This window comes from Gasterosteus aculeatus, chromosome 14 (genome assembly GCF_964276395.1).
Source record: "Gasterosteus aculeatus chromosome 14, fGasAcu3.hap1.1, whole genome shotgun sequence".
NCBI classification, from domain to species: domain Eukaryota; kingdom Metazoa; phylum Chordata; class Actinopteri; order Perciformes; family Gasterosteidae; genus Gasterosteus; species Gasterosteus aculeatus.
Window position 1 is genome coordinate 12,937,640 of NC_135702.1, and position 24,245 is coordinate 12,961,884.

General features: G+C 47.1%; 1 protein-coding gene across 2 annotated transcripts; it reads left to right on the plus strand.

Moving 5' to 3' along the window:
* Positions 1-2,867: 2,867 nt before the first annotated feature.
* On the plus strand, positions 2,868-22,966 carry dpysl2b (dihydropyrimidinase like 2b). 2 transcript variants are annotated; one of them, XM_040197558.2, is made up of 14 exons: positions 2,868-3,776; positions 11,550-11,638; positions 11,824-12,008; positions 13,471-13,635; positions 14,737-14,798; positions 15,545-15,625; positions 15,705-15,773; positions 16,333-16,453; positions 16,764-16,920; positions 17,051-17,192; positions 17,519-17,689; positions 19,423-19,602; positions 19,700-19,865; positions 20,007-22,966. In XM_040197558.2, the coding sequence occupies exons 1-14, from the start codon at positions 3,510-3,512 to the stop codon at positions 20,096-20,098; spliced, it is 1,947 nt and encodes a 648-aa protein (XP_040053492.1). In that variant the 5' UTR covers positions 2,868-3,509; the 3' UTR covers positions 20,099-22,966. The 2 variants fall into 2 exon arrangements, with proteins under 2 accessions (XP_040053492.1, XP_040053493.1); XM_040197559.2 differs by lacking the exon at positions 2,868-3,776 and adding an exon at positions 5,439-5,861.
* The last annotated feature ends 1,279 nt before the right edge of the window (positions 22,967-24,245 follow it).

The following is a 24,245-nucleotide window of genomic DNA, read 5'->3' on the forward strand; positions in this document are numbered from 1 at the left end:
GAAGTGAAGACTAAGACTTCTATGAAAACGCAAATTTGTCGTGAGAGATGCTAAAGGATTCTGAGAAGCTCCAGCGTCAACAACCGTTGCCTGGCAGACGAGCTGAACGAGTTCTACTGTTGCCCTGATGGACAATGGGACAGTCCATCAACCAGCTCAGGACCATCAGGCCCCCCTCACACGGCTTAACCCCAGAAAGGCCATTGGGCCTGACTCTGTCTCACCTCACACCCTGAAGCACTGTGCTGATCAGCTGTCTGCGGCGTTCACAGACATCTTCAACACCTCGCTGGAGACATGCCACGTACCAGGCAGCTTCAAAAAAACAAACAAGGACCATGACGTTTTTTAACGCATTGGCTTTACCACCTGAAACCACAGACCCACTCCTGGACCCCCTGCAGTTCACCTAGAGAGCCAAGGGTCTGTGTGGGAGGTGAACATCAGCTCCATCACCAAGAAGGCCTCGGCAGAGGATGTACTTCCTGAGGCAGCTGAAGAAATTCGAGCTGCCAAAGACAATGATGGTGTACACAGCCACCATTGAGTCCATCCTCTACACCTCCATCATAGAGCCCAGGACAAGAGCAGGCAGCATGTGTCATTCGCTCTGCTGAGAGGGTGATTGGCTGCAATCTGTGATCCCTGAATGACTTGTTCACTTCAAGGGCCCTGAATCGAACAAGGAGGATTTTCCCCCAATAAAATTGCTTCTTCCCAACATTAGCCAAGCTCATAAATGAAGCCTGGGACCTCCTGATGCAGTTGTATAAAGAAACAATAAGCCTCTCGCAGGCTTTTAACAAATCTTTTGGCGAATTTGCAATGGAAACTAATTTTTCTGTCCTGTGTTTGTGACTATAAGTTAGAAATTGTGTTGTTTACCTGCTTGGATACAGAACATTTAATAGACTTTCACTGACTCCTAACACTACAATAATTCCAGCCCTGGTTACTGAAATATTGATGTGTATTTATCATAGTGGAAGGTTAATGAAACCCATCATCGATGTAAGGCATGGCTTCCTGAATACATTTAATGCATTGTATACTGTAACCACAGTGCAGAGCATTCATTTGCATTGTGACAGCATTGAGTTAAACTCAATATTTAGAAGTTAAAAAATTATCCGAAGCTGGAAAAAGTGTCTGAAAACACCTGACTGAGCAGAAGTTTGGAGTGCAGGAGTTTATCAAGGTAACAAACTATAGTAACTAAGGGTTACTACATTTATTTAGAGTAGCCAATTTCTTTTGATACAAATTGAAGTAGGGAGAAAATTAAACTGAGAATATGATGTGGAAATTGTTGTGTTCAAAAAAGAAAGAAACTCTGGACGGACAGAAGACATCTGGGATTGAAAGTTAAAATCAAATGTATTTAATAAAAGAAAAGGCGGTGCTAAAAAGAGGAGCTGCTGGTCTCTGCAATCAACAGGCTCATTGACTCCCCATAGTGATTGTCTCTTGTTTCCACCAACGAACTCCTAGAACAATGGATGCCTACAGGTATTTATACAGATCAGTAAAGGTATGAAAGACATCCTCTGCTCCTCCATCACCGTCTGGTACGCTGCAGCCACAGCCAAGGACAAGGGCAGGCTGCAGCGTGTCATCCGCTCTGCAGAGAGGGTGATCGGCTGCAATCTGCCGTCCCTGCAGGACTTGTTCGCTTCCAGGTCTCTGAAGCGAGCTAAAAAGATCGTAGCCGACCCCTCGCACCCCGGACAAAAACTGTTTGTGCCCCTTCCATCTGGCAGGAGGCTGAGGTCCATCAGGACTAAGACATCCCGCCACACCAACAGTTTCTTCCCGTCTGCAGTCGTGCTCATCAACAGAGCCCGGTCCCCCACTGACTGACTATAACATTCCATCGGTCACTCCCCTTCACACTGCACATGTCACTTTAACTGTTATTTTTCACTTTGTCGTCACTCGTCACTTTGTTACTTGTTCGCTAGTGCACTTTATGCTTAATATTTTTTAACTTTAATATTTTAAATTTTTAACTAACTTTAATCTCTTGTTGTATACCCATAGGCTTATTCTACTAACCCATTGCATTAGCATTTCATTTTACTTTATTTTATTACTTGTGCACTGCTGTCTTGTTGTCGATTGTTACACTGTCTACTGTCACACATCAACCGCCAAGACAAATTCCTTGTATGTTTGACATATTTTGGCAATAAATGTTTCCTGAGGTTTGCAGACAGAATATTCTGTGGATTACTGCTGTAGCCTGGCAACAAGAAACTAATGTCATTTTAGGTTTAGGTTTGTTCAAAGCAGAAGCTGAGATATGTTGTTTAGTACCCAGGATAAGGTCAAGACACTGCTCCACACTTTCAAATATTGCAACCTACACCCTATTTTCTCCCTATTCGTTTTTTTTGTTTTATTTCCAAGCTTGTACGTCATCATATCTAATATGGGATTGAGAAGCTTTCTCAACTTTTAGTGAGAAGCTTTCTCAACCACAAACTATGTTATTTGTCTCGTTGTCCATTGTCTCATTGTTTTACTGTCCGATGTTATGCACCAACCGCCATGTCAAATTCCTTGTATGTCTAACATATTTTGGCAACAAATGTTCCTGATTCCTGATTCCCTAAACACCACGTCTCTGTTACGTATCTTGGCTTAATGTTCACTATACTTTTTAATTGTAAACTGCTCGACTTCCGTCACACTCACGTTCCTTTGTTCATGACGTCCTCTGTACCTGTCCGGTGCCACACGCGCGCCTGAGACGACCAGAACCCGCTTGGTGCTGAAGGGACAGCGCCGCTCACTGCTGGCTGGGTGTGACTTTTGGGGGGAGCTCTCCGCGGTGCTGAACGCCTCATGACCTCAAACCTTGTGCCATAAAACACACCCTCTGGGACACACAAACACACAGAGACACCAACTGGATGGCACGTTCCACCTATTAGATGACTCAGCGTTTGATGGATTAGAATCTTTGGCGTGGGACCAGAACATGACCCATCACTTCCGGTCACTCATATCAGGTGCTACAGGTAATCCCTCACTCTGCTCCGCATAGCCCATTGGATCTTTAATGTGACACAGCTAGACAGCAGGTCTCTCGCTCGGACTGTATGCTGAGAGCCGTGAAGTCGCAGGAGGATATCGGCTGCAGGCTTGCGGGGCTCATCTGGACCCATGAGTAAGCAAATCCAAACGGTGTGCCGATCATAGAGCGGGGGGGACGGCGGAGGATTGTCTCACACGTCTACCTAAGGACATTACGTAGGTCCACAGTGCATACCTCTCTCCCTTGCGGTGGGAGTGTTTTCACGCAGCATTAGGCGAACAGATCTTTGTCACATCGCGACCACCTGCGCGTGAGTACCGGCAAGAAACAGAGAAAAAAGGCGGTGGCTGTTTAGACGTGCGGAGCTGAAGAAGAGAAAAATAAGCAACTGAGAGAATCTGAGGGTCCGGTCGTATACTTACACAAGAAACCTCGCAGTCCCAATCCGCCCCAACGTCACCGGCAAGGCATGTCGACCACCGGGGAAGTACCAGCCTTCTTCAAAAGCATGGGCTCCGACAGCCCTTCCAGGCCCAGGCAGAAATTCTGTGGCATGTTCTGCCCGGTGGAGGGCTCCTCGGACAGCAAGACGCTGGACTTTGACGCTCTGTCGGCGTGCAGGGGCAAGAGTGACGGGCGAGTCATTGACCGGCAGACCGACATCTCCCAGCCGCGGAAGGTGGAGATCAGGGAGAGCACGGGGAAAGAAGCTCTGCAGAACCTGGACGATAAAAGGGTAATTTCCCCCTTTTTTTCCATGCTTATTGCACATGTTTTTATTTTTTTCCCCATACGCATCCTCTGTTTTTTATTTGGTCTGTCCTCCAACATTCAAGCATTCTGACCTGCGCCATTTCCATTCAACATTTTTTCAATTTACAGCCTCCACTCGTTTGAGTTTATTGAAGCTTGCAGCCCAATGTATGCGAAACAACTTGCCCGGACTACATTTCCCAGAAGGCTTTGCGACGGAGTAGATGGAGGGTCCACCATGCAGAGCAAACAGAGGGAGTGGCTCCTGTTAGTTGGAGCTGCATTAGTGTTGATTTTGCTGCACAGTGCAGCTGATGGTAGAAAGCTGTGTTCAATAAGTGTCTTGAGCATTAAGAGATCTGAATGAGAAACAATATATTCATGTATGAACGGGACACAGATGGTGTGATGTGCGTTTGCTGCGTGATTGTGCATTGAGTTTTTCTCCAGCAGCGTTGAGGGTGTGGGCCTGGTGCAAAAGAGATGGTGGCTTTGAACTGCACTTGGACGAAAAGTCGTCAACTTTTATTTGCTGCTGGTTGGGGCTCACCACCTGGCTGCTAGTTGGGTGGTGAACCTCGTGCTAGTAGTACAATCGCTTCTTTTATACCCAATATCAGCACTCAGGATGCTTTTGGGAGCTTTGCCACTTTGCATATAGTGGTGATCAGCCTCATGTTACATATTGATTGGAAGCATTAATCATCCAAGCTGAGTGTTAAATCTATTGTACTCTCACATGTAGTGGTTGGTTCTGCTCCTCTGGGATGAACAAATATACATTGATATTCGTTGTATTTGTTTTTGCATATTAATGAAAAAAAACTAACCCAATTAAACAATGGGATGTTTAAAGTTGACTTCTTGGCATCCAGCAGACTGCAATGGTGAAAAGTAACCGAGTACATTTACTCATGTACTTACAGTTAAGAAGTATTTACATTTCTACCAATTCTTGTCAGAAGCAAATATTACACTTTTCACTCCACAACAATTACGGACAAGTGATTCGTTTCTTTGCGGATTCAGATTCATAATACAAAATGAACAACTAGTTTATAAAATGATTATAATGAAATTCATGAAATTGACACGCTGTAACTTGTATATTAACATCTAAAAAATAATCCCCATCTTTACACATTAACGTCTCACTAAACATATATCAAACTTATATCTTTGCACTTTTTAACAAAAAGGAAAAGGAAATACATCTTAATATATCCTGAGCTGGCACACAAGCAACGCTTTCTCTCTATTATAAATGAGAAATTGACATAGAAAACATCCAGGACATCCAGGATACAACATAGAAAACATACATACTTATTGTCATGTAGTTTTGCTTTCACAGCTACACCTGGTCTGATATCTTTTATAGCATTATTTGGAAAGTGACCGATTGTGTATCTGAGTTTATTTTGGGACAAATTGTTATTCGAGGTAATGCACTGTATGGTAAATATCACCATGGTGCCCTTCAAAATCACCAATAAGTAGTGATTCAAGAAAATGGCCCTAGAGGTGGTGGAGCTGTCTGAGCACCGACTGAGATTTGATTTATTTCCATAAAAATAAAGGTTTTAAAACACAACAGACGAAGAAGAGCCAATATGGCTGCCGACCGCTTCTTCGTCGGTTCAGCCTGCGCACTCTCTGCCTTCACTAATCCAAAGGGGAGCAAATTGATGGTATTAGCGGCTCTTTCCTGTCAGTGGAGCAGGGCGAGGCTCTGCGCATGCGCCGTGGTGTCCTTTCATCGGGACGAGGCTCGCCAGCGGTCCCTCCCCTCTCTCCCTCCCCTCTCTCCCCTCTCTCTCCGTCTGGGAAAAAAAAAGAAGGTTTGGTGCATCGGCGGAGACCGGGCGGCTGCCAGGACGCGATCCGGAGTTGAGAGACAACTTTCCCTTGTCCATTTGTGGCCTTCCGAGGAATAAGCTGAGTCCTTCCTCCCTCCTTCTTCTCCTTCTTCTTCGACCTCCTTCGAGCAGCGGTAATCCGTAACCTCCGCGAACCACCAGCGAAGATGTCCGGCTACCAGGGCAAGAAGAACATCCCCCGCATCACCGTGAGTGGGGCGGAAAACAACCCTTGTTCTTTAGACGTCGAAGCCGCCGAATGTGAGCTCTCGTCCGCCGCTCCCCCCGGCGCGAGGAGCCGCTGAAGGGCACGCGGCGCCGAAGGGGCCCGCTCCCCCCGGGGTGCAGCGCTCTGCGGACGCCCCTCGGTTGTTGTTCTGTTTAATCGGTGAAATCCGCGCTAGGGTCGACTAATCGACGGGGCCGCGGGTGGCACGGCGGTGGTGTGGTTACAGGAAGGTGTCTCTTTTATGTTTTTTTTTATTATTTTCACCCCCCCCCCCCCCCCCACAGCATCCTCGCGACAAGTGCTCGTCTCCGGTAGTTTAACCCTCGCGAAACGTGTCACCGCTCGATTGTTGCGGTCGCGGCCGGTCTTTGTTACGCTGTGCGCGTGGGAGAGCCGGGTGTCCGTGCACGCCTTCCCCCGCATCCGCTGTAACACACTCGGTACCCGGGCGGGACCGGCCCCCACCCCGCCTCCTCTTCGGCACTTTGGAGGATGTGACTGTGGGCCACAGTATTTCCCTGGGTTCGTAGCGGTATTGCAGAGGGGGGAGGAGGGGGGGCTGTGGTTGAATGGGAAGTAGAGAATAGGGAGGGGAGGGGGGGCGGTGGGTCCTATTTCCTCCCATGTTTCTCTCGTTCAGCTGGCTGAGGATGATGAAGGGAAGTTGCGTGTGCAGGTTGAGCTGATCGGGGTCGATGCTTTGTGCAGATAATAAATGCATCTATTGTATCTCCAAAGGGTTCATCCTCTGCTGTGAGTTCTTTCGGTTGAGCAAAGAATCCAAACGTTCCATTTCCCGCTGGTCAAATGTGAGTAGTTGCCATCTGTCGTAGGTTAAATTTCTCTGGTTTAAACACATTAAGGCATTCGAAGCCTCCGACCTCTGACTCTGGGAGTACACGGAAAACACAAAATGACATTTGTCAAAAAATAGTGGAGAATATTAATGTTCCACTGGTTTCATTTGAGCCGAAATGTATGGCTTGATTGTGTTTTAAGACAGAGGCTGACGTATTATGTCGCTCCCCCCGTGAAGTAAGGCAGCCAACCTCTCAGGGGAATGGTTTTCCTCCTGGACTCTCTTGCAGCCAGTCGGCGGAGAGCTCAGAGGATTAGTAAGGGTTCTAGTCCCAGTGGTGATTAAGTCGGACCTAAATGGATCCAAAGCCTATTCCCGAAGAAGAAGAAGAAGAAGAAGGTCAGCAGCAGAATTTCAAACGTATCTTTCCTCCCGAGAACCGGGCGTGATGAACGTGTTGCATGAGACTGCGGCCGCTGAGCGGGAGATTCTCTTAGTGGCTCAATGGGTGTCGTGTTGCCAGCTGGTCCCGGTCAGAACTACCTGCGTCACCACTGGGCTCCTCCGGGGGAACAGTGTCAGAGTGAAGGAGAAGCTTGTTAAACCAAACAGAGCGGAGAGGAAATTAGGTTAAATTCAATTAAAAAGGGGGTTAATAGGAAAGGCTGCAGCAGGGACAAAGAAGCCCTGTGTTTTCATGACCAATAGAAAAACATGGTAAAGCAGAATTTGAATGTCTCCTCCATCCATCCTCAATCGTTAAGGGTGGAGTGTCCTGGTTTGTGTTGGACAGATGGAGTCGAGTCAGCTTCTCGGGTGGGGACGCTCTAAAGGCGGATCTCATCAAAAATGAATGAACAAGTTCACCACCTGGGTTTAGGAGCATTCAGAGGAGCCACAGCCAAGGTAGAAGCAGGACAAGAGCCAAGTAAAGTTAATACTAAGGATTTTGGGGTGTGGCCCACAAATCTACTAAATCTAATCTACTAAAGTCCAAGATGAGGTCTTCAAATGACTTAATTTGTTTGACATTCAGCTTCTATATACATTCTAACAACTCCGATAATTGACGGCTTTTCCCAGATTTGTAAAATAAATACATTTATTAGACTTTACATTATTGGAGGGAAACATGTGCTCAGTTACAAGACAAAATAAGCAATTCATTAATCAGAGAAATAATCAGCAGCTTCAAAATCACGGTAAAATGTCCTTCTTTTGTTGTATAATTAAACTAATCGACCGATAGATCGTCATTTGACTCATCGTCAAGCCAAAGTAATCCACTGTATCCTCACTTGGCTTTTGCAGCGTAAAGAGAAGGGCACAAATACAGATGACAAAAAAGGCCAGCGTTCCGGTAAAGTCAATGCAGCTCGGCCTCCCACGTTGGAAGGTAAAAATAGACAGCGCCTATAAGAAGACTGTTCCGGATTAACGTCTCTGGGACTCCAATCCTCAGCGGATGAGCGCTCACCGGGGGGGCCTGCTGGCCTACCTGTAGCGTAGCAGCTCGCCGTGTTTTCAGCGAGGCCGCCTCGGTTAGTTCACGCTGTTATCTCACGGTGCTCAGCAGCACACAGCGGGCTGCTCTCCAGTTCGCCCCCTCCCCGCCTCCCCCCTGCCCCCACGCCTCACCCATTTACGAAGCCTTCATCAGCACCTGAACAGAGAATACTGGAGTGCGATCTGTGGCGGGATCGAGGCACCTCCAGCTATTCTTCAAACTGCACAAAGAGGGCAACGAGGACTGGAAGTTGTTTTCTTTTTCACTTGAAGTATATGTGTCCAGTTTCTACGTGAAGTCAAACTGTATTTAGGAAAGTGTTCGGTTACACATTCTGCCCTCTGGCGGTTGTTTCTTTTGTTTCTCGTTTAGCAGGTAACTTTGAAAGATCGGGTCTTATTAAAAACACCTTTTTTTGAAGTGGCGGTGTGCCGATGCCCTCAGCTGATTCTGGGAGCAGGCTGCTTTTAGAATAACCCGGGACGCATAAATCAACGTGACGAATGTCTGGCCTGCCAGCGGTTCTCCACCCGACTCCACAAATGTTCCGTCCGTCTCTGGCGGACGTTTTCATTGCGGCCAATTGGATTGCACCCTGATTTTGTGAAACCTTTTTGTTGACCTTTTATTGAGTCGTCAATATGACTGATCTTTCCAAAGGTGCAATGTTTTAAGATGTTTTTTGTTTATAACCGCCATAAAACACAACGAGATGTACTATATCGACCCAGTGGTGATATGCCGCCTCCTGCTTCTAGGAACCCAACAAAATATGTCACATGACAGCAGTACAAAAGGGGGTCATTCATATAATGATGACCATGCAGAGAACGATCGCCAGGATCGCCAATGTGTCAAGCATGAAATCAGCAACAAAACAAGCTTAAATCTAATCCAAATGAATCCCGCTGGCATTGTTAATTCCCGCATAAAACAAATTCACTGAGTGGTCTTCTCAAGTCATGGCCGACAAATTCTGTCTCTGCTGCGACGTTTACATTAGCGGGGCCGTGCAAACCCAGCGGCACAACAACACGGAGCCCATTGAGCGTTATCCACGTCCTGTTTGCGAGGCTGCGGGAGGTTCCCATGAGGAAAAAGGTCACTGTCATGTTTGGCGTGGAGCCAGTACAATCAGACACTTTCTCTCCCCCGGCCCCTCCGCATAATCCTCCGATTGTTGTGGAGCGCAGTCTGTGTTCAGGGCGCGGCATTGTTCTGCTAATTTTTGCCTGCTTTCTTTTAGTGTTTGCCAGCGGAAGCTGAAGGACCAAACAAAAAAAAAAATCACCTATTGTGATACTTTCCCAAAACATTTGCCTAAAACCCCCAAAACGGGCCCATCTTCAAGGATGAAAAAGAGCAGTAATTGTTTCTGAAAAGGCACTTTGGCCAAGCAGCTTTTGGGCCTGTGTGAGAAGTGGAGCGTCGACTCGAGCGGCCGATGTCTCTCGCCGAGCGCCGCTAAGCACCGGGGTCACGGCGGCCGGTTACGCTCGTGATGTGACGCCATCTTTGGAAGCCGAGTGGTGGCGTCGCCGTCGCAGCACCCGTTCCGTACCACGCGATCTATTTGGGTTAGCTCCATCGGCGCTATCTGAGCGCCGCCGCGCAACTGTGTGTTTGTGTGTGTTTTCCTCCTTTTAGTTCAAAAGCCAAGAGCGGCTGCCCGAGGAAGTACAAGTTTCTTTACAAAAGCAAGCGGGATATCTGTTGGTAAAAGGAGTTTGCCGTTTATGCGTTTGAGGAAATACGCTTGAATGATTGACATAAAATCAAACATTTAGGCACAGGTTCCTACAAATAAAAGTCCAAATGTTTCTTTGTTTCATAAATATATTTCTGTGAGCTTTGGATGGAGACGACTTATCTATGAACACGAGGACCTATAATTCCACGTCACATTGCTTCCAGGTCCTGGTGAGAGCTTCTGCACACGTGAAAGAGCGGAAGTAGTTTGGAACCTTTTATGGCTGCAGAGGGAGCCAGAGGGAATCTGATTTATTGCCTCAACCCCCAAAGGGCCGAAGACCAGAAGTTTGAGAAAGAAAACAAATCTGGGGGCCTCTGACTGAACTGTTGAGAGTTGAGGTGCATTGTGGGTGATGGTGATGACGAGGAAGAAGAGTGCTGGAGGCAATAGCTCCTGTTCTGCTGCATCCATCAGTAGTCTGACAGCGTTGTAAGATTACTTTTGTACCGGAAAGCAAATTCCATCAATGATTAATCCGTTGATTATTGTTGATTATTGTTGTCCCGATGCTGAGGTGAGGCTGAGATGTATTCAGTTGAAACGGTTGAAAAGCAGTTAGATTGAGTGTCTTTAAAGATTTGAACATGTATTCTGTGATATTTGACAAAGCGGAGTAACCGCAGTGCTCAGCTGGTTCGGAAACCGGGCGAGTCTCAGACCGGGGAGGGGGGTGCGGGGAGGGGAAGGGGGGGGGGGGTGCAGAGCGGCAGCAGTTGTGTTCGGGGGGCCAGAGCTGCTGGCCGGCTGCAGCTAGCGGCTCGGAACAGAGCAGCCTTTGTTAGCCGGGGGATGCTGGAGGCCTTGTGACCAGAGCCGCCACTCCCTTTTTGGAAAGAGGACCGGGCGACTCCAGGGAGGAGGCGGTGGTAGGGGGGCGAAGGGTGAGGGGTGGGAGCCTGTGGAGGTGGCAGACTCCCCCCCTGCACAGAGACACAAGTGGCACAGCAGCAGGCGTGGATGATTGATTACACAGTCCGCGCCCCGATTGGTTCTCGCGTGTCAGACGCTGTGAGCCACACGGAGGGGACGGAGGGGACGGAGGGGTGTGTCTGGAGGCGGGTCCCTGTCTCCATTGTTGGATCTGTGAATACTTCACACCCCTCATTTTGTGGCTCACGCCGAGCCGGGATGAACAGATCCTACAACCGTAGCCACACAGACACAAGGAGCTGATCCAAACATCGCAGCTCCGTTCTGTGTGCGTCCTCCACCCAATGGATTAGTAATAGCTGTGTGTGTGTGTGTGTGTGCGTGTGGAGGTGAGAAGAGCCAGTATCTACACACCCATGTGTTCCTTATCGGAATGCATCCTAAAATAAGGCCGAGCGAAGCCTGCTGTGTAACTGTGTGATTTCAGCAGGTTTGGCATATATATATATATATTATATATATATATATATATATATATATATATATGCATGAGATGGAGCCAAAAGGGATTTTAATAGGCGCTTAGAACAACACAACCAACGGCCTTCCTGTGTTCATGTTCGAAGTGTCCGGTACATTCGGCCTCAGCCCCCCCCACCACCCCGCCCAAGTATTTAAAGTAGCCTTCACACGTAATCAAATGTGTAGCGACTGAACGCGTTTAACTATGATTTTCCAGAGTGACCGTCTCCTCATCAAAGGAGGGAAGATCGTGAACGATGACCAGTCCTTCTGCGCTGACATCTACATGGAGGATGGAGTCATCAAGTGAGTCTGCCGACAGGGAAGCGCGTCCGGCGTGTCTCTCTTCTCATTACCCTTGTGACAAAACATACATACACGACAGGATGGACGTGTTACATCATGTCCATTCATGTGCATGGGGACAATGTTTAGGGTTTTCGTGGCGTTCATTTCACCGTTTTATTGATGTCCTACTGTCTTGTCGACAGACAAATCGGGGAGAATCTCATCGTGCCCGGCGGGGTGAAAACCATCGACGCCGGCGGCCGCATGTTGATGCCGGGCGGCATCGACGTGCACACGCGTTTCCAGATGCCCGATCGAGGCATGGTGTCTGCCGACGACTTCTACCAGGGCACCAAGGCTGCGCTGGGCGGAGGCACCACCATGATCAGTGAGTCAGCCAGATGAGGGAAGATCTGGGACCTAGCAGCTGCTTTCTGCAAGGGAGTCAAAGCCTCTCCACTGCAGCGCCTCTTGCTTCCCCGTTTTGGCTTTAACCAAACACGCGGCAGTGGGAACTAACATGTAGAGGTGTCCATCTTCTCTGAGGACTCGGAGCACTCAGTTCATGCTCAAAACAGCATTTCCCTTCGGAGCACATCTTGATTCTCGTTGTTTTTTTAACGTACCGCCATGGATGCTTTTCTTCATTTTTTTGGTTTGCTCTTTTTTAAATTCTCATTTGCATAATTGTCTGACATTTTTCAAGAGTTTTCCAAATATGGTATTATCAGTCTTAGTACAAACCTGGCATCTATAAGCATATTCCCTTTTCTTCTTTTTTTTTCAATATTCCTCATCACTTTCGTTGTTAGGCCCATGAGCTATTTTAGCCTGCTGGGTTCAGTTCTGAAGGTACTGTTGCATTTTGTATCCAGCTTCTGGTAAAATACAGATTCTTTGAGTTTTATCTTTCCCTATTTTGTAAAATTGTTAAATTTAAACCTAAACCGAAGAAGATAGTAGCTGTATTCAGTCCCCAACTAGTTTTAGTTTCATATTTGTGTTATTCAAAACTCAAGACTCTAAATATCCCCCAAAAAACGTAAAGGAGTATTACCTTATTTAGTTATTAAAAAGATAACACAATTAGAGCCTCTGCTGACTCAGCAGTTGAACTCCTCCCCCCCGCAGTAAAACAAACACTCCCAGGGGTTGTTGTCACTTCGTGGGGGAGTGTGGGGGGCGCTGACTGCTGACTGCTGCAGGGTCCGGCACGTGGGAGCCGATGTCCTCTGACTGGAATGCTGGTGTCACATCACAGTCAACAGATGAGCCTGCGCCGCGTTGTTTTACATCGGATTGAGATTTATGCCTTTCTTTTAGAAAAGTGATGTATACATGTATTGTTAATTCTTATGATTATATCAATAGAAAATGATACAATAAATAGCATATGTTGGTTTTTAGGTCGCAGTCTGCAGCCATTTAATGACATCACCATGTGCCATTTAACTCATTTGTTGTTTCACAGACTAAATGTTAAATCATTCGTGAGAGAGACATTGATTAGTTGGATGAAAATGGTTATTCTGCATCCCCAATGTGCTGCCTTATTATTCTAACATTCCACACAGAAGAACCACAGATCAGTGGACTTTCTCTCGTTCGGGTCTGAAAGCTAAAAAAACAAAAGTTTGGCTCTGTGTGGTAGAGACCTTGAGCAGATGCAGCGCACAACGGTTTGGTAATCCTCAAAGATCGATAACACGGTCACATGAGACCAAACCTGGAGCGCGTTTGTCCGCCTGCTGTGACCTACTGTTGGTTCTGGACGCAGCCTCCATGGATGGCACAACGATGACGTCACAACGGGGTCTGAGCCCGCGTGTCCCCTGTTTGTGTGTTCCCAGTCGACCACGTGGTTCCTGAGCCCGGCGTGAGCCTCATCTCGGCCTTCGAGCAGTGGCGCGAGTGGGCCGACAGCAAGTCCTGCTGCGACTACTCGCTGCACGTCGACATCACCGAGTGGCACAAAGGCATCCAGGAGGACATGGAGGCGCTGGTGAAGGATCACGGTACGGGTCGCGCCCAACGCATTCCATACAGAAAAACACTGTCTCGTTATCCAATAGCTGTTTTTTGAGAAAAAATATAATTTCAATAAAAGCACATTTCTGTTCTAAAACATAATTTCCCATCAGCAAAAGAGGAAGAAATCTATGAGCCCTGCTACCGGCTGCGTGGTTCACCCAACCTCCCAATATGGCTGCACGGTTATTGTCAAAACCCTAATAGGACCCGAGCAAAATATTTGTAATGCACATTTAAAGGCAGGGTTGGCAATCTTGAGAAAATAACGTGCGATGACGCTGGATGTATCCATCCAAGTGTGTGGCAGCGCTGGCTACAAAAGTTGTCAAATCCAGCAAGACAGTGAGACTCCAAAATCATCCCAAAAAAGACTATTGTTGGTGCTTATTACTGATGAGCTTGTCACAGGCCTGTTGCAGCCACAGATTTGATTTTTTTTTTGTATCGAGCATTTAATTAATTTATTAAAGTATCTAATGAGAATCTCAAAAGACATATTAAAAAGGTTTTTGAAGATTACCAACTATTCCTCTAAATGTACAGAGCCGTGCTCTGTGACACGTTTCCTACAAATGAACAAATTGTGGATGGATGTTGTTATGGAATTAAATAAGGTTCTTCACCTTATGTGTGTAGACGTGTATATACACACGTATTAATAATATGTATATAAATGTAATAACATCCTGCAGCCACAAGAGTCATTCGTGTTTTTCCCAGGATGCAACTTGATGCCGAACCACCTGGATCGCCCCCTGGTGGCAGAAGCGCTTGACTTGCTACGCTTCACACCATAGACGTCAATGTTGCAGTTTAATCGCGTTCATTTAATTGTGGGAAACCAAAAGCGTGACGGTGGATTTATTTTGGTTTAATTGTACAACTCTATTGCACAATTACCCAAATATTACACTGCCTCTTTTTGTAGAAACGTTATACTTTAATCAATCTCTTGGTTGCATTTCTCTGATCAGATGACTCTGTTATTCCCCACTCATGATTGTGGCGCTCTATGATGTCTTTCTCTATCCGTCCTCTGTTTCCCCCCCTGTGGCTTCCACGCTGACATCCGCTCTTTCTTTTAGGTGTCAACTCTTTCCTGGTCTACCTGGCTTATAAGGATGTTTTCCAGCTATCGGACGCTCAGGTGCGGTTTCCTCTCTTCTCACTGTCTCTCTGTTCGTTTTTTCAACTGACGACTCAAAGGTCAAACGAGAATCCAAAATAACATTTTATATTAGTATGAAACATGGGGCGAGTACGTCATTGACACGGCCTTGTTGCGATGCAGCCTCTCCTACACTGAATTAAAGTTATCCTCTAATACCAAAGTTTTAATCTGATTACAGTCGGCTGGCCATCAGTGTTACATGAAACATGAGACGCGACAGGACACAATAAAACCACAACAACTAACAAACCAACTAACTAAGTCACAACTTATTTACTGGTACAGTCAGCCAGACGTATAATCACGGTAAAACAATTTTTTAGTCATTCCGCCAATTAAGGTTGTTCTTTTTGGCAGAGAACAGCCAGTCAGTCATCGTCTACGCCGCCTGTACTGAGAGGGTTGTGGGTGATTCTCCCATCCAGCCAGACATCTCAGATCAGTCAAATAAAGCCCACTTCAGGAAGAACTCTGCCCTCTGCCAAGCAGCAGTGACACTCCACGTGCTTGTGACTTGCATCGTGTACCATGTGGAAATAAATGGTTATATCATTGCTCCACCTTAATGGACCTCATGTTGGGCTGTGGGAACAAATGAACTAATAATAAATGGCCCGTTCATCCATCACGGTGTGTGTGTGTGTGTGTTAGTGGACAGACCGCGAGGAGTTGATTGCCGTCGTGCACCTGAGGTCACACCTGCGTCTCATTCTGTGTCGCAGGTCTACGAGGTGTTCAGTGTGATCCGCGACCTGGGAGCCATCGCCCAGGTGCACGCTGAGAATGGAGACATAGTCGCCGAGGTACGCCGCTCCTCTCCAGGATGAGAGCCCGGATCTGCTGATGTTGAATTAAAGAGTGTGTGTGTGTGTGTGTGTGTAGGAACAACAGAGGATCCTGGAGCAGGGGATCACTGGGCCTGAGGGACACGTGTTGAGCCGGCCTGAGGAGGTAAGACCAACTGGATGGACCCTGACTGACTCGCTAGGTCTTTAAAGGAAAAAGCCGGCGTGGCTTCAGGAAGGGAGTCCGTCTCCGACTCGTGTTTGAAGCGGATTTGACCTTTCTGACCTCCGCTGTGGTTCGCAGTGGGTTGCTTGACAGTTTTTCTCAGATTCCCCTTCACAAGTTTTAAGCAGTGACCCCACAGGTGTTACAAAAAGGAGCTCATCCTCTCCATAAATCATTGTCGTCACTGTTCTTAGGAAAAACAACGCTGTTCCTGCCAGATGATTCAAATTTAGATACAAATTGTTCTGTTGATTTATAGAATGACTATTAAAAGCCTCAGGAAGGAAGCGAAAAATGAAAAAGTGAGCTGATATGATCTAGAGAAGTGAAGATGAAGAGTCCACTGTTCACCTGGTCAGGTATATTTATCGTAGTCTGGCCTCACTGAATAGATTGCCACAGTTCTCTGAGGCGCTCTGCTGCTGTGGCTGCAAAGGGAAAAGAATGAGCTTGTGGAGGGTAAAACTAAACGCATTCTGTTGCCCCTCCTCTCCTGCAGGTGGAGGCGGAGGCTGTGAATCGCTCCGTGACCGTGGCCAATCAGACCAACTGCCCCCTCTATGTCACAAAGGTGATGAGCAAGAGTGCTGCTGATGTCATCGCCCAGGCCAGGAAGAAGGGTGAGACGCTGATACCTACTCTAAATATACTAAACTAGAGATTTGACATCGACTATCATCGTATAACACACACTCCATCTCCTTAATGTCCAAAAAACGCAGGAATGAGTGTTTGAACGAAACACAGTCCAACTCAATGTCCACCGGCGTCAATGCTTTTGGTTTCCACAGTTCCTTTTAGGTTTTGGACTAGAAAACCACCACTTCCTTGAATTAACTTCAGCTTCAAATCTCGTGTTCATGCAGTTGATTGGATAGAAAACGGAGACAGTAGAGCAGACTCTGGTTTAACTGGGATCGGGCTTTTCAGGCACTGTGGTCTACGGGGAGCCGATCACCGCCAGCCTGGGAACAGACGGCTCTCACTATTGGAGCAAGAACTGGGCCAAGGCAGCGGCCTACGTCACCTCCCCCCCCCTTAGCCCCGACCCAACCACACCAGACTATCTCAACTCCCTGCTCTCCTGGTAAGAGGGACGACTCCAGCTGGACACGCAGTGAGATATGTCTTTATGGACCGCAGCCGCCTCCAACCAACCAACCAACCTGCATGTAAATTCCGTCCTTTCCCTCCTCCTTTCGACACCTTTTGCACAGCGGCGACCTGCAGGTGACGGGAAGCGCACACTGTCCCTTCAACACGGCGCAGCGCGCCGTGGGCAAAGACGACTTCAGCCTGATCCCCGAAGGCGTCAATGGTACCGAGGAGAGGATGTCCATCATCTGGGACAAGTGTGTGGTATGTACATTTCTGAGCTAGGGTTGGACATGTGAATGAATACATCACATTCTATGTATCGGGTTAGAAGTTGTAGCCATAGATCTCAGGAAGTATCACATTTTCTTTCAAATGAATTGATTTTATGGTTGAAGTAACCAGATGGATGTTTCTCTTCAAATTAGCAGGCTGAACTCAGTGTTTAACTATGTATACACATACAATAAAAATAAATAAATGCACATCCGTAAGCAGGCACTGTAGTCTACACAGAGGATGATTATGAGACAACACCCGATTAGAGCCGGAGAGTGACCCTTGTTACTGTCGGCTCCGCTCCGCTTCAGGTGACTGGTAAGATGGACGAAAACCAGTTTGTGGGGGTGACCAGCACCAACGCCGCCAAGATCTTCAACCTGTACCCGCGCAAGGGTCGCATCGCCGTGGGCTCAGACGCCGACCTGGTGCTGTGGGACCCGGACGTCACCAAGATCATCTCTGCCAAGACCCACCACTCGGTACCAGCTCCACCTGTTACTTGGTAGCGGATGACGGGAGAGGGAGGCAAACGTTAAAGCCTCCGTGTGGGGAGTTTCTGAGCGATCGATGTCCATCACATTGTCATCCCCTTTAAGGCCGCTAATTTTGCGGTTGTTTTAAATGCAAACAGTCAAATCTCCAAACTATGAGTGAGCAGCTGGAATGAAAATAATACCTTAGCTCCGAGTCACAGAACAGAATATAAATAAGAAAAATACTGCGGAATAGTCTACACAGTGGAAATATGGTCACAAATGTTGTGTCTATAACGGTCTTTAAAAATAGGAATCCTCAAGGGGTTTTTGGAAAAGAAATGTCTGTCTTTTAAAGAGATGAGAAATATGCTGGCTGACAAAATGCACAAAAAGAAAGAGCTGGCGTTCAGCTTGAGGGGTTTGTTTACATTCAAACAGGAAATGGATCCTTCTGGAATCTAGCTGTTTGAAATATATATACAGTATTATATATATAAAATATCATTGTATGCTGCGGCATAAGATTTCCCTCCATTGAAATTTAAGGGCCCAAAACAGCCACACACAACAAGGTTTCCACATACTCTTTGTATACTTTGCAATTATTTCTTTAAAGCACTAAGTGGGGTAAAGATTCGACATGAAATCATCTCGTACAAAAGTACAAAAGGTAAGCTACTATGTGATAATGATTAATGATACAATCCCGTTAGAGTAATGGAGCAGTCAGAGCGGTTTATTAGTAACAGGCGTGGGCCTCACACAGCGTCAAGGGAGTGATGTCATCCCTAAAATCCGCCACAGAGCTGCAACACATCGTTTCTGATTGTAAGCAGGCGGATCACTTTGTGTGTGTGTTCAGTCAGATATCTGACGGAACTAACGTTCGTGGGAGAAGCGGCTCATTTAGAGTGTGCTTGCATTTGTGTCAGTGTGTGTGTGTGTGTGTGTGTGTCATATGGTGTGTGTGTGTCAAAGAGTGGCCTACTGGTGATCTCATTTGAGAGTCCACCAGATTGCCATGACCTCAACTTCAGCTCCATTAGCTTTTAGGAGTGAGTCCTCAATCAGCAGCTCCACACACACACACACACACACACACACACACACACACACACACACACACACTTGGGCTGAACCGAGGTCTGTGTACCACATTCGGTTTGCTTTTAGACGTTTTAGCCGGAGGGGACACGTTCAACTGTGTGTGCGAATTAACTCTGCTTAGTTCCTCACACGATTGGACCTAAATTCATAAACATTTGGCTGATTTTACGCGGCGGCATCACGTGCAAACGCAAACCGCCCTGGCAAGTCTCCAGAGAAAGACAAAAATCCATGAATCCCAGCAGCTGCAGAATATTAATCATGGTTTATTTCTGTGATGATTTAATGTCTAGTAGGAGGATTAAAGCAGCTTTGCCTCAAAACGGGTCAATTTGAAGAAAAAAAAAAACACGTTCGTAGTTGGATAAGTTTAGTATTATAAGGATGTTTATCAACCTAGAAGACATATTTGTGTTACATGAAATCGTAATATGATTGTAGACAACAGACAATGAATAAAACATGATAATAATTGTGCTGCCCTATTTAAGAGCAAGCCTCAGTTAAACATTAACATGTCTACTCTCATTTCGAAAACGCTTTTGCCGTGTTTTTAAAATGTGAATTTATTTACCTGCATCCGCATGTACATTCATACTGAACCTCCCCTCTTCATTTCCCCTCCGCAGACTGTGGAGTACAACATCTTTGAGGGCACGGAGGTGCGCGGCGGTCCTCTGGTGGTCATCAGCCAGGGCAAGATCGTCTTGGAGGAAGGGAACCTCCACGCCACCGAGGGCTCGGGACGCTTCGTGGCCCGCAAACCCTTCCCCGACTACGTCTACAAGAGGATAAAGGCTCGCAGCAGGGTGCGTCCTGCTGTCCCGCCACCTTGGAGGTGGGAGTGTTTCTTGTTCCTTCCAGCTGACACCAACGTATGTTTCCTCCTTTTCCCGAAAAACGCAGCTGGCTGAGCTGAGGGGCGTGCCCAGGGGGCTGTACGACGGCCCGGTCTGCGAGGTGTCCGTCACCCCCAAGACCATGACTCCTTCCTCCTCCGCCAAGACCTCCCCCGCCAAGCAGCCCAACCAGCCGGTCCGTAACCTGCACCAGTCTGGTTTCAGCCTATCCGGTGAGTGCAGTAGAACCGGGCGGGAGGAACATCGCGTGATGCTTTGGCCTCTCAAGTTCCTCTGCAGCGTCCAGCGAATACATCCAAGAGCTTAATGGTGATGAAGTTGAGTTCATCGTGGTTTTATTGTGGTTGTCACAGGCGCTCAGACCGACGACAACATCCCCCGCCGGAACACCCAGCGCATCGTGGCGCCGCCGGGCGGCAGGGCCAACATCACCAGCCTGGGTTAGAGGTCCGCCCCCCTCGGGCCGCTGGGGAGGAGAACGAAAGAGATCGGACGGAGGTCGGGCGGCCGACAGGAGCTGAGGGGTCCCGGCAAACCAGGGGGCAATTCGCTGGGCGGCGGGGAGGGGGGCGGGGAGGGAGCCGTGACCCTCCGTAGCACCTGGCCGCGCCATCCGTCAGCCTCGATCTCTCACCGCCTCCCGGCGGGCCCACGCTCCTCATCCCCAAACCCCCCTCACCCCCCCATCCCAGAGGACACCGTTAGAAAATAAGACGACAACAAGGAAAAGAAGAAAAAAAAAGAAAAAGAAAACACTCATTTCAGCACTTTTGAATGCATTATTTCATTCATTTTTTTTTACGCCGTACTTCCTCCCTCCCACGTGTCCTGTTGACGTTTGTTTAAATGTTGCTTTAATAGGAGGCCGTCGAGAGACTAAACTGAATTAACCCAGCTAAGAGAAGAGGGACGTTTTCATTTCCACCCTTCCCTTTTCATTTGGGAGAGGAGTCCTAATGGGGCGTCGGTACAAAACCAAACGGTAGCTTGGTTTGGAAACAGTCTCACAGTTCATTCAGCCGACAAGCTGTTGACTTATACTTACACATTAAACTTAACTTCACTTTCCACTACATCCCCATCCGTCACACCATCAATGAGAGGTTATTCTTTTCAGATGGAGGAGCTTCGGCAGGTCCTTATTGGAGTTTGAGAAGTGGGAGAAAGGAAGGGAAAGATTGAGAGGAAAGAAAGTTGTAATCGCTCGTAGCTTGCAGCTCAACTCCTCTTCGCCTCCTTGTGAGAGAACTTTGCGAGAGGCTTTGGTTGAAAGCCTCTCGCAAAGCCTCCGTCTCTCACCTGATCCCCGTCCATCACCATCCAGTGCATTTACATAACGAATGTTTCCCCTCCTTCAAATGGGACTGTTCACCAAAACCCCTCTCTTTCTTTTCTACTCTTTATGTGCCTGAACCCACAGAAGTTGTACCGATAGTTTTTATTTCCTGTTTTGTTATACTTATTGAGGTTAGAGAGGGATGTAAGATAATGAGAAAATGAGAGAGATGCAACATAACGAGGGTGAAACCGATTCAAAGGTGCCAGATTTCACGCTTTCGTGGGGCCCGTCCTGTCGGCGGAGTCCCCGTAACGACGGAAAAATGAAATATTCTAATGTTTTAGGGTTTTTAACTTTGTCGTCAAACTGCTTTTTAGTGTCATTCTGTAACTAGGTGCCCGAGGGCCGCGCACTATTGATTTACGCTTGAAAGTAGACACGAGCTGATGTACTCCTGACTAGTGTGTGAGGGGCGGGACGGCGGCGGCAGCAAACGCCACTTGGTCACAGAATGTGGATGTAACTTTGCTTCCTGGCTGTACATAATTTTTTTTTCTGCATGATCTAGTTTTTATTAAGCCAATCGACTGCTATCCGGTGCCAACGAGGCCTCAGAAACCAGTCACCACCTCTCTCTGGGCCCCCCCCCCCCCCAGTGACTCAACACAGCGCAGCAGGCCTGGCGTGGACGTAGGGACCCGTTCCATACACGCCGATCAAGACTTCGCTCTGCTTTAGACCGCTTTGGCACACTTTAGACTTCTCGGATGAAGACCATCTACTGAACTACTCTCCTGCTAGTCGCCATAGCAACACATATTTATATATACACACACACACACAAACTACATAAACGCTGTGTTTGCGCATTCAACCTTCGTTTTCGAAGCTTCCTCCCCTCTGATCTAACTGGACGCTCTATAAAAGGTTGAGGTCTGTCAGCGTTAGCGATGGTATTTGTGTGTGTTTTTCTTTTTAGGGGTCCGAAGCCGGGGGGAAATTAAGCCCATGTCTGAAGCCACCCAAAATCAGACATGATTGGAATCTCCACGGCAACTTGTGCATCACACAAGGTTTCTGTGAGTCAGGAAGTAGGGAGTTAGACCCCGTCTGTCTGACTACTGTTACCTCTTTTCCCTTTTTTTATCATCCTGATTCACACAAGACTTAAAGTCAAAACACTCCTTATAGACACTGTGCACACATCATAGTCCCTCCCACTACAATATTTCGGTGGGAGAGTATGTAGGCGATGGGAGGCGAAGTCCTCACTCATAGAATTTGGCAGCACAAGCGCAGCTCTTGTGAGGCTAACAGCACGCGTCACTTCGTCCCTTTAGCTTGTCTCTGTCATTCCTTCCCTCCCTCCCTTCCCTCCCTCCCTCCCTCCCTCTCTGGCTCCTTCCTTGTTTCTGGCTGTTGCCGAGGCGACCGATCCCTCCGCTCTCACGCACGGTGGGGGGAAGCTGCTTTTTTTTGTTTTGTCTTGGCAACGCTTGTCAGATCGGAGGTTGCCCATAGCAACTCCTTTTCCTGACCTGGTGCTTTAAGAACAGCTCTGCACCCTGACACACGTTTTTGTAATTATTCCGTGACAGCTGTGCAGCGTTTTCTCCGTGTCCTGCGCCGGGTTACGCGGCTTCCTGGATCCCCGGGTTCACACAACAAACAGCCGTTGCTGTGATGCAGAACCGGTGGCTGAAAGAATTGACATTAGAAACCAGATGTCAAAGCTGGCATCCCCGTCGTGTGTCCCGTGCCTCCTCAACACACACACACACACACACACACACACACAGTTATACTACTTTAAGTAGGGCCTTTTTCTATGCCATATTATGCTAATGATAACTGAGTGATATGTATGTATACGCAATGTGCTGCAGGCTGAGACGAGCTTTCCTTCAGTCGCCCCTCAAACCCCCGCTCTCCCGCTCTTGTAAGCCCCCCCCCCCCTGTGAAAGTGCAAACTGTGTGATGGTACATGTCTTGATGGCTGTAGGGTTTCTTGGATGCTTGCTTAGAATGGAAAAATGATCCAGTCCCGTGAATGGTGATGTCAAAAAAAAAAAGAGCAAGGACTTCAGAGAATTAAAAAAAAATGAGAAAAAAGGGATTCAATCTCTGTTTCTTTTGTTTCGGACATTTTATGGGGAAGTCGTGAAATGTGGACACTGAAGAAAACGAGCACACAGAGAAAACTAAAATAAACTTCCTAGTTTGTGACTTCTAGGATTCACTTTTCTTGGCCCACGTAGGTTATAGTCACAAGTTACTGATTATTCTACGGCACCTTATATTTACTTGAAGAGGTCACCAAGCCTTTTAGAAGAAGCACACGCTTGGAAAAAAGCCCTCTCATTCTCCACCTTTCCCCTCTTCATTTAAACAAACTGAATGTACACAAACTTTTCATACTGGATTCAAGGCGCGCTGCAATTATTAGAGCAATAGGCGAATCCGTTCAGCTGTCATGCAGTATTTTAGTTTACCGGTTCTGATATCAAACGATCACGATAGGAGGTGGTTGTAAAACGCAGCGACACTGACACAGAAGCATCTGTGGCTCGTTGTGTGACCATGGCAACCACAGAAACCAAAAGGAGGGAGACGAAACAGGAGCTGATTTTCACTGGAATCAATAAACCATGTTTATGATGTACAATGCTGTGTTCCACCTGGGCCTTCTGTGCCGTCTTACTACAGTCGAAAAACCTAATAACCTCATTATGACGCCACAGTTACAGCTTAAAATAGCTTTTGTGTAATTCAATAAAATGAAATGAAACTAATTTAATGGGGAAGAATATGTTACATATGTTAATATGTCTACATTAGGCTCAACAACTACAGATACACTAACTGCAGGTACATGAATATGCGCTTCACAGGATGCTGTGTGATTAACTCAATGACGTGAGCACACTCATGAGGACCAGTCAAGTTTATTTAGAACAAAACATGACAAAACAATCCATCAAAACTGTGGCATTGAACCACAGCACACTCAAAATATTTATCACATCAGAGGGAACGATATAATTGTATAATTAATGTAATTAATTAAGTAAACAACACAATAGACAAACGGACATGCTACTGCAGACGTTCACTTTAGTGAACTTTGTCTGTAACTAAATAAATATCTATTCAGAGAATCTGGTTGGATAAAAGCTCTCTTTAATACCTGCTGCACTGAAAGCAGCGCAACAGAGGAAGAGCAATGCGAAAAGGAGCCAATGGGAAATATCCTTATGATACAAGAAGTGTATTTCTAATAAGCGAGCAGAGAAGGCTTAGCTGCCCCTGAAGG